The sequence below is a fragment of the Phascolarctos cinereus genome, unplaced genomic scaffold (assembly GCF_003287225.1).
Source record: "Phascolarctos cinereus isolate Bilbo 61053 unplaced genomic scaffold, phaCin_HiC Scaffold_726;HRSCAF=1367, whole genome shotgun sequence".
Classification (NCBI taxonomy): domain Eukaryota; kingdom Metazoa; phylum Chordata; class Mammalia; order Diprotodontia; family Phascolarctidae; genus Phascolarctos; species Phascolarctos cinereus.
In genome coordinates, this window is record NW_027556098.1 from 389,071,909 (window position 1) to 389,085,142 (window position 13,234).

The window sequence follows — 13,234 nt, forward strand, 5'->3', positions numbered from 1 at the left end:
TCTCTTTGGGATACAGCCCTACAAATGCTATTGCTGGGTCAATGGGTATGCACATTTTTATAGCCCTTTGGGTATAGTTCCAAATCGTCCTCCAAAATGGTTGGATCAGTTCACAACTCCACCAACAATGCATTAAATGTTTCAATTTTCCCCCATCTTCTCCAATATTTATAATTTTCCTGTTTTGTCACGTTGACCAATCTGACAGGTGTGATGTGGTACCTCAGAGTCGTTTTGATTTGCATTTCTCTACTCCATAGTGATTTATTTTTCATATGACTATAGATAGCTTTAATTTCTTCCTATGAAAACTGCCTGTTCATATCCTTTGACCATTTACCAATTGGGGAATGATTTGTATTCTTATCAATTTGACTTAGTTCTCTATGTATCCAGAAATAAGGCCCTTATCAGAGACATGGATTGTAAAAATTCTTTCCCAGTTTTCTGCTTCCTTTGTAATCTTGGTGGCATTGGCTTTGTTTGTGCAAAACCTTTTCAATTTAATGTAATCAAAATTATCCACTTTGCATTTCATAATATTCTCTGTCTCTTGTTTGGTTGTAAATTCTTCTGTTCTCCATAAATCTGACAGGTAAACTATTCCTTGCTCTCCCAGTTTGCCTTTATATCTAAATCATGTACCCATTTTGACTTTATTTTGGTATACAGTGTAAAATTTTGGTCTATTCTGTCATACTATTTTCCAGTTTTCCCAGCAGTTTTTGTCAAATAGAGTTTTTATTCCAGAAGCCGGGTTCTTTTGGCTTATCAAACAATAGCTTACTATAGTCATTAACTACTGTGTCTTTCATACCTAACCTATTCCGCTGATCCATCATTCTATTTCCTAGCCAGTAACAAGTAGTTTTAATGATTGCTGCTTTATAATACAATCTAAAAATCTGGAACAGCTAAGCCACCTTCCCCAGTATTTCTTTTCATTAGTTCCTTTGATATTCTGGATCTTTTGTTCTTCCAAAGGAATCTTATTTTTTCTAGCTCTATAAAATAATTTTTTAGTAGTTTGATTGGTATGGTACTGAATAAGTAAATTAGCTTAGGTAGAATTGTCATTTTTATTACATTAGCTTGGCCTACCCATGAGTGACTGATGTTGTCCCAATTATTTAGATCTGACTTTATTTGTGTGAAAAGCAGTTTGTAACTGTTTTCATATAGTCCTGGGTTTGTTTCAGCAGGTAGACTCCTAAATATTTTATAATGTCTACAGTAAGTTTAAATGGAATTTCTCTATCTCTTGCTGTTGGGCTTTGTTTGGTAATATATAGAAATCCTGACGATTTCTGTGGGTTTATTTTATAGCCTGCAACTTTGCTAAAGTTGTTTATTATTTCAAGTAGTTTTTTACTTGATTCTCTAAATATATCACCATATTATTTACAAAGAGTGATAGCTTTGTTTCTTCTTTGCCTATTCTAATGCCTTCAATTTCTGTTTCTTCCCTTATTGCTAAAGCTAATATTTCCAGTACGATACTCAACAGCAGAGGTGGTTACAGACATGCTTGTTTCATCCCCAATCTTACTGGAAATGTGTCCAGCTTATCCCTGTTACATATAATGCTTGCTGAAAGTTTTAGGTAGATGCTACTTAGCATTTTGAGGAGGACTCCATTTATCCCTATGCTTTCCAGTGTTTTTAGTAGGAGTGGGTGTTGTATTTTGTCAAAACCTTTTTCTGCATCTATTGAGATGATCATGTGGTTTCTGTTGGTTTTGGTGTTGATATGCTCAATGACGCTGGTAGTTTTCCTAATACTGAACCAGCCCTGCATTCCTGGTGTAAATCCTACCTGGTCATAGTGTATTATTCTCATGATAAGCTGCTGTAATCTATTTGCTAATATTTTATTAAATTTTTTTGCATCTATATTCGTTAGGGAAATTGGTCTATAATTTTCTTTCTCTGTTTTGACTCTTCCTGATTTAGGTATCAGCACCATATTTGTATCATAAAAAGAATTTGATAAGACTCCTTCTTCACCTATTTTCCCAAATAGTCTATATAGTATTGAAATTAATTGTTCTTTAAATGTTTGATAGGGGCAGCTAGGTCATGCAGTGGATAGAGCACCAGCCCTGGAGTTCAAATTTGACCTCAGCCACTTACTAGCTGTGCGACCCTGGGCAAGTCACTTAACCCCAATTGCCTTAAAAATAAAAACTTTTTAAAATAGCCTAAAAAAAAGTTTTAAAAAAAGTTTGATAGAATTCACTCGTAAATCCATCTGGCCCTGGGGATTTTTTCCTAGGGAGTTCAATGATGGCTTATTCAATTTCTTTTTCTGAAATGTTTTTTTTTTTACTTCTGTTAATCTGGGCAATTTACATTTTTGTAAATATTCATCCATTTCACTGTTTGTCAAATTTATTGGCATACAGTTGGGCAAACTAGTTTCCAATTATTGTTTTGACATTACCTTTTCTAAGGCCCTCCCAGCTCTGACATCCTCTGCTCTAAGATCCCTCACAGCTCTGATATTCTATGTTCGAAGAGCCCTTCCAGCTCTGACATGCTATGTTCTAAGGCCCCTCCCAGCTCTAACATCCTGTGCTCTAAGGGCCCTCCTAGTTCTGACATTCCGCGTTCTAAGGGCCCTCCCAGCTCCCACATTCTGTGTTCTAAGGACCCTCCCAGCTCTGCCATCCTGTGTTCTAAGACCCCTCCCAGCTCTCACATTCTTCATTTACCTCTAGAATGTACATCCCAGAGATTGAATAATCTCTGCCTCAACTACCTCATACTTTGATCCCAAGCCTTTACTTTCACTCTTAGCTCTCCCACATCATCTGAAGTCAGGAGAGGCAGCCTACAAGGGGTTCGTGAATAAGTCTAACCAAGAAAGGCAGAAGAGATGGGTTAGGGATGTCATGCTTGCAGGCTGACATTCCCACCACCCCAGGCACGTGTGCGCTTGGGCAGCTCTGCACAGGGGCTGCTGACGTATGTGGTCTGGGTGGAAGAGAGCTGGCAGCCCCAAAGCTGGGCCTTGCTAGAGAAACTCCAGCCCCCACCCCTGGGTTGCTCTATTTCCTCTGGCTGCAGTCACTTTCAGCCTAGTGGATTTCAGGATTCCGGGATCAGATTTAAAGTGGCAGTGACCGTATGTGACTCAGCTCTGGTTGCCCTCCCCACTCCATCTGGCTGCAGGTTGCCTTTGCCATTCAAAGTCAGGGTGCTTTTAGCTAGCGCCTAGCACACAAGGGCTAAATAAATTTTTGTGGAACACGATGAACTGAGGTCCTGAAGATGCCCACAATGCAGTCCTGCTCCCTCTCTTCCCCCGTTTTTAATAATCCTCAGATCTCATCCCAGCCAACTTCCCATTTTCCATCTTTGAATGGAAGGGATTTGTGACTCCCTCTCTGTCCCTGCTTGGCTTACACCCCAAGTGTCCTGACTAGGACTGGGTCAGGCAGTTAGGTGTTCTCTAGGGCAGGTTGGGTTTTTGAGAGAAAACGAGGAATCATCGAAGACATTTCAAGGAAAAAAATTGTGTGTGTGTGTGTGTGTGTGTGTGTGTGTGTGTGTGTGCGCGCGTGTGCTCACAGGTTGGAGGGAAGGAATATGAAATGATCCCCCTCAGTTCAATTCACTAGGCTAATGGGCCAATCACTAGCCATAAAAAGACGTAAACGAAATAGTCCCTGACCTCAAAGGAGCATATGCTGGAGTCGGTGAGGGGGAAGCGAGATGTGAATAATATATACACAGAGAAGTTGGTACAAAACGCAGCCCCTGCCCCAAAGTCCATTGGGATAGGACTCTCTCCTTGTTGGTGGAGATGAATGCCTGCCGGGCAGAGTTGGTGAGAAGAGCGAGTTTCCATTCTTAACCAGTCCTCCTTTGGGACTCTTCAGGGTCAGTCCCCTGCGGCATGGCCAAACTTGCACTCTTTTTCAAGTGTCCAGTCCCTTCGGGCACTCCTGGATTCTAGCCTCAAAAGATGGCGAGGCCAAGCCCAGACTCTGGAACAACAGGCCTGGAGTGCAGCTGGCAGCCTCCATGAGGTCCCCAGCCCCAGCTTGGCCCTCTGCAGATGTCAGGGAGCTTCCTCTTGGGTGAGCTCCATGACCCTCTCTCTCGGCTGACCTGAGTCACCTCCCTCCCAAAAGGAGAGCTCCTTCACTCTGTGTTGACTGCTATCTATTCTCGTACACATACCTTATCTGGTTTATGTTTGCTTACAACTTGGACAAAGGGGTTTCTTTGCTATTCTACCTGTGTTCATTGTGGCAAGCTCCTGCACTCAGAGTGTCCCACGTGAACTGGGGCTCTCAGGGTGGACAGGCCGGGGCCGCCCTGGGCCCTTGAGCCCTTAGACCACCTGCCTTCACTGGCCCCCTCCATGCCTGCCCAGAATTGTGAGAGGCAGCCCAGTCTGAGAAAACTTTCTAGAGGCAGGGCCAGCAGATGGACCTGGCACTAACGGACTGACGGTGTGCCCAAAGGCAAGTCCCATAACTTCTCTGCAGCAAGGGAAGAGGACAAAGCCCCTGAGAGGTCTCCCGGTTTTATTTTTTAAAAGGCACAAGTAGCTGCCTCTGCCCTCATGGTAATCACGGCACATTGGCCCAGGGGCATGCCTGGGCCTGAGCCCCCATCCCATCCCATCCCATAGTCTCCCAGCACCTTCCCTGAGGGGCAGGTGGGCAGGGGACAGTGGGATGGTGATCTTCCACAGTGTGTAGATGCCGCTTGCTAAGAGTGGGCAGAACAAGTTTGGCCCAAAGGAGAATGAACCCCTGTGGGCATCCCTTCCCTGCCCTTCCTGGAGGCCAGGGCCCTTCCCACCAACAGGACAGGGCTGGGGATGGGAATGTGCCCTCATGGCCGGGGGAAGCCCCTGCCACCCGACCTGTAGTGCTCAGAAACATTGCCCGGCTGGAATTGTGTGGGTCGAGACACGGAGAGCAGAGGGTCTGACCAGCTCCAGTTTGAAGTCCTAGATGACTAAAGTGATAGGCAGAGTTAGCATCAGGAGCTGGGAAAGGAAGCAGCCCACAGCCCTCAAATGCCCTGACTAAGTGGCAGCGGCAGGGAAAGAAGGTGAAACAGAGACCGTGGACCCTGCTCCCAAGTCAGGAATCGGGCCTCCTCTCCTTCCCCTCTTTTCGGGCTCCCTCCTGAGGGGGTTCCCAGGGTGCTGCTTACAGGGACTGAATGTGGGAGAGGCCAACGATGGAAAGCACCTTCCTCACTCTCCAGGAAGCACAGCCCCCAACCCACACTCCCTCCCCAGAGAACACCCCCTCCCCCTTAGCCTGGAGCCTCAGGGTGACTATGGCCACCCCAATGGCAGGCAGGGCACTCTACTCCTCTGCTGGCCAGAACAGGCCCAGTGGATTTACCAAATAGGAGTGGTCTAAGGGCTCTGTCCGCTGAGCACTGGCGTCTAAGGAGGTCCTGAGGTCCAGGCTGCTGAGAGCAGAAATGCCAGCTGATGGCACGGGGAGGTTGTCCCAGCCCATCAGGCAGTGCTGTTGGAGGGAGGGGGACCAGCAAAGGATTAAACAAGCTCCTTCCGGAAGGCCTATGCAGTCACTACCCTCTTGTACAGCTGGGTGCTGCGTGTCTCTCCTCCTCCCCCTCCTCCCTCCTCGACTCCGTAGTCCCGAGGCTCGGCTAAGCTTCATCTTCCTCCCCCAGCCCCAGTCTTGGGATGTGCACAAAGGTGAGGCTTCATGTGGGTTTGTGAATGAAGAGATGAATGAACAAGAGGGCAAGGAGGTGGGGCTGGACAGCAGGTCACTCACCCGGGGTAAAGCCATGGTATCTGAGGCATCGAAGCTTTTTCGTCGATGAATGGGGTATTGGTGGGGCGGCAGGAAGGTAGAGAAAGGGATACTCACTCTGTACAAAGGGAGAGAAGCAGGGCTTAGTCCAGGCCTTGCCCTGGAAGGTCAGCTGAAGTGAGAGAGCCAAAGGGGCCTCCCAACCAAGAAACCCAGAGGGGCCTGTTGGGATCAGCTGAGGGTCACGGCAAATCAAGCCCCAAACCGGCAGGCCCGTCAACCCCATTCTTCCATCCTAAGCCCTGGTCCCCTCTGAAGACACAGGCCTAACTAAGAGTACCACAGTGGGTGTACCAAGGGGGGGCAGCCAGACCCACCTTTGGGCCTGTCCATGCTACAGCTACAGGGGCCCTCCACCCCGGGAATGAGCTGTCTCAGGCACTCATTCAAAGGTCTCCAGTGGAATACTGAAGGGCCCCTTGCTGGGAACATGGGGGGGGGGGAGTTTCTGCCTAAATCCAGTTAAGCAAGAGGGCCTGAGGGCCTGAGGCCCCTTCCGGCTCAGAGACTTGAGGATTCTATGCCCTGATGCATCACCTTGGAGTCTTCATTCCCTCCTCTGTATAATAAAGGGGGCAGGGGCCGTGACCTGGATAATCTGGAAGGTCCCTTTTAGCTGTGACACCCTGGTCATTATGTATCCCAGAGCCTGGGCTTCACAAACAACCTCCTGCCCACTTGGCTAAAGGGTCCACACTGGGCAACAAGGAAAGACGTTGCCCCTCCCCTCCCTCTGCCCTCCAGACACCTGACTTGGGCAGGGTGATCCAGAGTCTCAGGGCTGCTCTGGCCGCGGGAGGCCTTGCACACAGGGCAGGTAGCTAGCGGATGCAGGGGAACCGTGAACAGACGCTGGTTGACGCGGTAACAATGTAAACCTGAAAGGGAATATTCACAATGGTCGCGGTGGCCCCCTGGCCCAGGCCTCACCCCCAGTACTCTGCTCCTCTGCCCAGGGCATGGACTGACCTTCAGATGCCCAACGTGGCAGGGCCCATCCCCCTTCCCGCCCACTGGCCGGGAGACCTCGCACTCATGCCTGTTTTAACGCTCTGGCCCTTCCTCACCCCACTCGACTGGCACAAAGACCCTGGTGGCCCACCCTCATTCCCATCCCTTCCTCCTTTCACACATGACTTGGAAGCCACCTTCTCCAACTCATGTCATCCCTGAATGCTGATAATGTCTCCTAAGTGCCTACACTGGGGATACAAAGAAACAAAGCAGTCCCTCTCCTCAAGGAGCTTATAGTCTACGGTATAATTGGGGTGGTGGGGGCAGCACGTATGAGGCAAGAACGTTGTGTCTGGCCTGGGATCCAAGAACATAGGTCTGAATCCTGACAATGACATTAACTGCCTGTGTGACCTGGGACAAGTCCCTGAACCCACCTGGGCCTCAGTTTCCTCATCTGTCAAATGAGTCTGGCTATGATGACCTTTGAGGCCCCTTCTAGCTCTAGAGCTCCAAGATGATGCCCCTAAATCACTTAAATCTCTAGAATGGGGGGGGAGGTGTCAGAATAAATGACCTCGGGGGTCTCTTTTAGATCTACGTCTAGGATTCTCCAAGCTGTTTTTTTTCTAGGCCTCAGTTTCCTCATCTGTAAAACAAAGGGATTAGAGTAAAGAGCCTCAGAGCTGGCTTCCAGCTCTAGATCTAGGGTTCTGTGATCCCTCAGAAATACAAAATACGTACACCAAAGAAACACACGGGAATTTGGGGGGAGGGGACACTAACAACTGGGGAAACCAGGAGAGGCTTCTTGGAGGAGGGGGCACCTGGGTTCAGTTCTGAAGGGAACACAGGGGGTGAAGGCGAGAAAGCATTCCAGGCAAGGCGGGAAGCACAGCCTGTGCAAGTGTTTGGAGATGGGAAATGGCGAGGAAGACAGTTTGGCTCAAAAGCAGAGCTAGACTGGGGATGTATGGTGGCAGCAGAGCGCTAAAGGGGGGTGGAGGCACACAGCAGGCGGCAAGGTGCTGGGGGGGTGGGGGCACGCAGCAGGCGGCAGGGCGCTAGAGGGGGGTGGGGGCACACAGCAGGTGGCAGGGTGCTAGAGGGGGATGGGGGCACGCAGCAGGGCGCTAGAGGGGGGTAGGGGCATACAGCAGGCAGCAGGGCGCTGGTGGGGGCATGCAGCAGGCGGCAGGGCACTAGAGGGGGGGGGGCACGCAGCAAGCAGCAGGGCGCTAGACCAGGAGTACACAGTAGGCAGCCTGGGAGGATCGGCAGATCCAACCAGAGAGGGAATGTTGTATACCACCCTGTAGGGAAGGCTGGCCTTTCCCAGACACGTGAACGTGGCACCTCCTGCCTCTGCTTTCCCCCAGCTCTCTGCTGGGCTCTCTTTCAGCCCTCATCTACTTCCCTGGTGTCATGTGTGTTCACATGCTACACCCCTATTAGACCACAGGCTTCCAGAGGGCAGGCCATTTCCTCACTGTGTCCCCAGAGGGGAGCAGTGTCTCCAACAGACACAGAATAGTGCAGGGGCCCATGACAGCTAACGTGGCTCCACTGAATCTCTAAGCCTCTTGCCCTGGGCATCTGGGGGGCACCCTTTTTGGACCTGGGGCTCTGAGACAGGAAGGCAAGAGAAGAACATCCCATGGCCCGGGGTTCGGGGAGGGGAGGGGGTGACTTACACTGATGGGAATCCGGGGTTTGCTTGTTTCTAGTAGAAGAGGGCAAGTCCAGAGAATCCAGCCTGTGGGCAGGGAGATAGGGCAAAAGAGGGGAAGAGGAGGTGAGAAAGACTAGGTGTCCCCCTCCTCGGGGTTCTCGTGCTGCCCCCAACCACAGCCCATCCTCCCATCCTGTCTGCTCACTCTGGGTATCTGGAAATACATTCTTCCTTATTAGCCTCCCGAAAATCTTGAAGATCAGAGAAGTAGTTTTCAGATTTATGGGTGACAGGAGATGCCGTGTCCAGCAACCCTGGAGTGGGAGAGGAGAGACAGGGAGGGACAGTGCGGGCCACAAGGTGAGACCGAGGGCCCGGTGCTGGGCCAAGGGCACTCTGAGCTGGCAGTGAGAGGCAGAGGGCACAGACCTGCAGGTTCAAACCCTGGCTCAACAGTTCACTGTCAGAATAACCCCAGACACCATCCTCAGCATCTCTGGGCCTCAGTTTTCCCACCGCTTTAGGGAGAGCTCAGATGCAATGGTCCCTAAGCTCACCCTCCCTGCTGTCCATGCTCACAGAAGCCTCTACAGCCAAGCTCTGCAGCTGGGAGATGGCCAGCCATTCTCAGGCCTTGAAGGCAGCTACTGAGGGAGAAAGGCACGTTTCCTTCACAGTGGCAGGGAACATTTGGCATCTGCACAGCAAGCATGGCCTGGAGCTGGAAGACCTGAGTGCTAATCCTGCCTGTGCTGCATTGGGGAAGTTACTTCCCCCATGTGGGCCTGGGCTAGACAATCTCCAAGGGGTCCCTTCCACTCTACGATCCATGATATCCTATTTCCCCTTTTCTTTTTTTTTGTGAGGCAATTGGTGTTAAGTGACTTGCCCAGGGTCACACAGCTAGTAAGGCCAGATTTGAACTCAGGTCCTTCTGACTCCACGACCAATGCTCTATCCACTGTGCCACCTAGCTGCCACTACTTCCCCTTTTCTACTAACTTTAAACAAGTCACTGTGTCTGTCACACATTGGTAAACAGAGCTGAATGCTTGCTGAGCGAATGAAAACTCGCCGAGGGCAGGGACGTGTCACTTTACTCTTGTATCCCTGTGTTGGTACCTGGCATACAGCAGGTGCTTAATAAATGCTTGCACTGAAAAGGAAGTGAGGGGCTTAGAATAAAACACTGGAGCCATGGGACTAAGTGTTGCAGGGGGTGGGGAACCTCCAGCCTAGAGGCCACATGTGCCTTCTAGGTCCTTAAGTGTGGCCTTTCATGTGGCCTCAAGGCCGCAGGTTCCTCACCTCTGTAGTTAGGAGCTTCTGTTCACGAGACCTTTAGAAAAGTATAGCCATACTGACTAGGAAATTACTCCCTTTCCCAAACTCTCCGTTCCAGCCAAAGAGGCCGACTTCTGTTCCCCAACACGACACTCTGTCCCCCATCTGTGTGCCTTTGCCAGGCTGTCCCCCTGCCTGGAACGCTCTCCCTCCTCTCTTCAGCCTTGAAGAATCCCCAGCTCCCTCAGGACGTAGCTCAGGCAGGTGCCACCTCTTCCATAAGACCTTTCCCACCCCTCAGCGCTAAATCTGGGCCTCGTCACCGCCACGCCCACTGCCCATCTCCCATCCCTGCCCTCGGCCTGAACTCAATTAGGAACACTCTTGCCCTTCTTAAAATCACTGTCTTTTCATGGGCACTTTTGTTTACATAATGACTTTATCTATATTCACGGATTGGAGAGTGTAACCCAGCAGAATGTAAGCTTCTGATGGCAGTGACTGCTTCATTTTTGTCTTTGGATTCCTAGCCCTCACCATAGCACCTGGCACACAACGAGGCGCTTAATAAATGCTTGGGATGGAGTGGAAGGAAGTTGTGCCCAGGCCCCATTCCACCCAAGGACCTGTCCAGGACCTTCCCCTGCCCGCTGCTCTCTTCCTAGTATGTCTGTAATGTGGCTTGGGCCTAATTTCATATCCAGTCCAAAGCTGCTCCAAAAAAAGTGCGTGCGTGTGTGTGTGTGTGTGTGTATGTGACAGCTCACCTGCAATCACATCATAACCTAAATAAGGCTTCATACGCCAGCTCTCATCAAGAAAACTCGCTGTTGGAGCCAGTAGGGCAAGTGTCCACCAGGTGGGGTCGGCAAGGTGGAGGGCCTGAGCTGCAGGCTGATGGATTGAGAACCAAGCCCGGGAGGTACCTGAGAGGACAGGGCCACCAGTCACCTCCTGCCTTATGGCAGGAAACTGCGTTTCCCTGCTAGAATACAAGCACCCAGCGGGCAGGGACCATGGCTCATCCAGATGTGCAGGACGTCCAAGGCCTGGCACAGAATGAGCACTGCACAAACGTTCACGGGGAGATATACCCTCTGGGTTATCACCCCAAGTACGAACAGGCCACAGGACTGTGCAGCCGGTATCTCTCCCTGGACAGACAAAGGGCAGGCCGGGGAGGTCCTGGATGCCAGAGGAGCCCAAGCTAATTCTGATGGCTGCCAGAGAATGCCAGAGGCTTTCAGGATGGCCTTGTCCACTTCCTGCGGTCTTCCAAATGGCCGACCAGGGCCCACATGTGCATGTGCTGTGAGGATAAGGGAGGCTCGAGCAGCTTGGGAAGGTGTGCCCTGGGTCTGGATGTGCACGGGGATGGGAGTGAGGAGGGGACAGGGGAAGAGCCTGAGGGAAGGAACAGAACCGGCCTCCTCCTCTATCAGGGCCCAGAACTGATGGTGGCTGCTATCTGGCCCACCTCCCATTTCTCTTACCTCGAAGTTCTGCCACTGCTGAGTGGTCAGGATGGACCTTGGGCCCCCCGGGCTTTCTGCTTCATGGAAGGGACTCTGGTCCCCAAGGATCAGGGGATCAATCGTGGGTTCCAAATCCAAGGCCTCGGGGGAAGATGGCAAGCTTGCTGAACTGGGTCTGGAATTGGGCCTCTGGTAGTCCTTGGGTTCCTGACCCTGGGGACGGCTGGACGGAGGGGACTTGGGGGAAGACACACTCTGCGAAGTCTCCCTGTCATGCAGGCTGCTCTGGGGGGCTGGCTCTTGGCTGCCACTTTTCTGCTCTTGTTCTGAGGCTTCTTTGTCCCCAGTGGCTGCCCTAGAGGCTGGACGGGGGGCCAATTGGCTGCCGTGTTCAGTGGACCCCCTGGTGTCTTCATCTTGGCTGCACTGGGCCTCTGGTGACTGGAGGCTGCTCCTCTAGCAGAGAAGGGAATTCCACTCCAGTCTCCATGCTCCCCCCGCCCATTTCTCTCACCGCCTTTCTCCCCAGTAGGACCCCAGCCCCCAAAGTGGTCAAGGAGCCCGTTCCAGACCAGGCACTGGGACAACTCCCGTCATAAGCACCTACCTCCTCCTTTTTGAGCTTTGGGAACATCTGGGCTGCCCCCTTGGCCCAGGCCACAGACTTCCTGATCTCCTCCTGTCCCACCCGAAGCTGCCGGAGAAGTTCTAGGTTCATTTCCCGAAGCTGGGTCAAGTCCTCAGACTCTGGCATCTCGAACGTGCTGTCCGGAGTTTCTGCAAGAGAAGCGAGGGGGTTGGAGTATGGTCTACCCCTGGGAGGAAGGCAGAAGAGCCGGTTGAAGGCTTGGGTAGGACTCTACCACTAACACATCAAAACGCTCTGGTCAGTGCTCTGGGGCCCTTCCATCCACTCTGGTCACCTCCATACAACCAAGGCAGCAGAGGATGACTATGGTCCCTAAGTGGGGAATTACTATTAACCAAGGCCCTTCCATTATGCACACTGCAGGATTATTAGTGTTAATATGATTATCTACTACGAGAGAAGGCTGCCAGGGATGTGAAATAGCCAAACCCCTCATTTTACAAATGAGGAAACTGAAGTGCAGAGATGTCTAAATGACTGCCCCAAGGACACATGAGTTTAGGTGGAAGAGGCAGAATTTGAACCTGGGTCCTCTGACTCCAAATTATGTTCTTTCTTCTTCACCACACTATACAAATTACAAGTTAATTATTGTCACAACAACAATGATAAAGTGCCCATGACCAGGCAGGATGCTCTGGGAAAATACATGATCACTTATCTCTTTCTAACCCTCCTCCCCGCACCAGCTTGACCTCCCGTTTCTAGCACTCAGACCACCACCCCCAGAGGGAAGGATCATTTTAACCCATTTTATAGGACCAGAAGATTTAGAGCCCCACACCCCCCAACACTCGTGGGTTCTGTCAATTACTCCCTGAGTGGCCTTCTGGTCCAAGGGGCTACTTTAGCTCTCTGGGCCTCAGTTTCCTCATTTGGAAAATGGCAGGAGGGGTGAGCTAGATAGTCGTCATATCCAGACCTGGGATCCCCCAGCCCTTTGAGGGGTCCTCTTCCCCCTCCCCCTCCCCACTCGTGGGGGGTGGGGTGGGTGGGTGTCAGACCAACCCTGCAGCAGAGGGCCCTTTGAGGCCCCGATTACTAGGCTGACCAGCGGTTTCAGCCTCGTGGGTGGGAGGTTGGGGGGGCCCCCTTTCCTCCTCTGCTCCCACGGCTGGCCTGGCGTGGGGAGGTCCGGCTCCCGGGCCAACTCTGCTAGACCTTGGGTGGGTTGGGGTTTTTTTTAAGCAAGCCTCAGTTTCCTCGTCTGTAAAATGGAGCCCTCGGCCAACCGCAGCGCTCAGACGCGCGGGCCGGATTCACCCAGAAGCCAAGAGGAGGGAGGGGCCGGTGGAGGACCCCCACGCCCGGCGACGGCGGGCGCACGTGGGCCGGGGCGCGAGCCACTAACCGACCCGCGGGGGAATGGTATAGCCCCGGA

At 51.6% G+C, this 13,234-nt stretch overlaps 1 protein-coding gene across 1 annotated transcript; it reads right to left on the reverse strand.

Annotated features, from left to right (window-relative positions):
* Positions 1–4,521: 4,521 nt before the first annotated feature.
* Positions 4,522–13,033, reverse strand: MIIP (migration and invasion inhibitory protein; the record flags this gene model as incomplete). The annotated part of the gene is given in 11 exon segments (XM_020979551.2): positions 4,522–4,977; positions 5,376–5,504; positions 5,781–5,877; positions 6,568–6,697; positions 8,468–8,529; positions 8,651–8,759; positions 10,497–10,544; positions 10,547–10,655; positions 11,223–11,660; positions 11,812–11,981; positions 12,862–13,033. Coding segments are annotated over 11 exon segments (1,590 nt in total), but the record flags the coding sequence as incomplete, so codon positions are not given.
* Between the last annotated feature and the right edge of the window lie 201 nt (positions 13,034–13,234).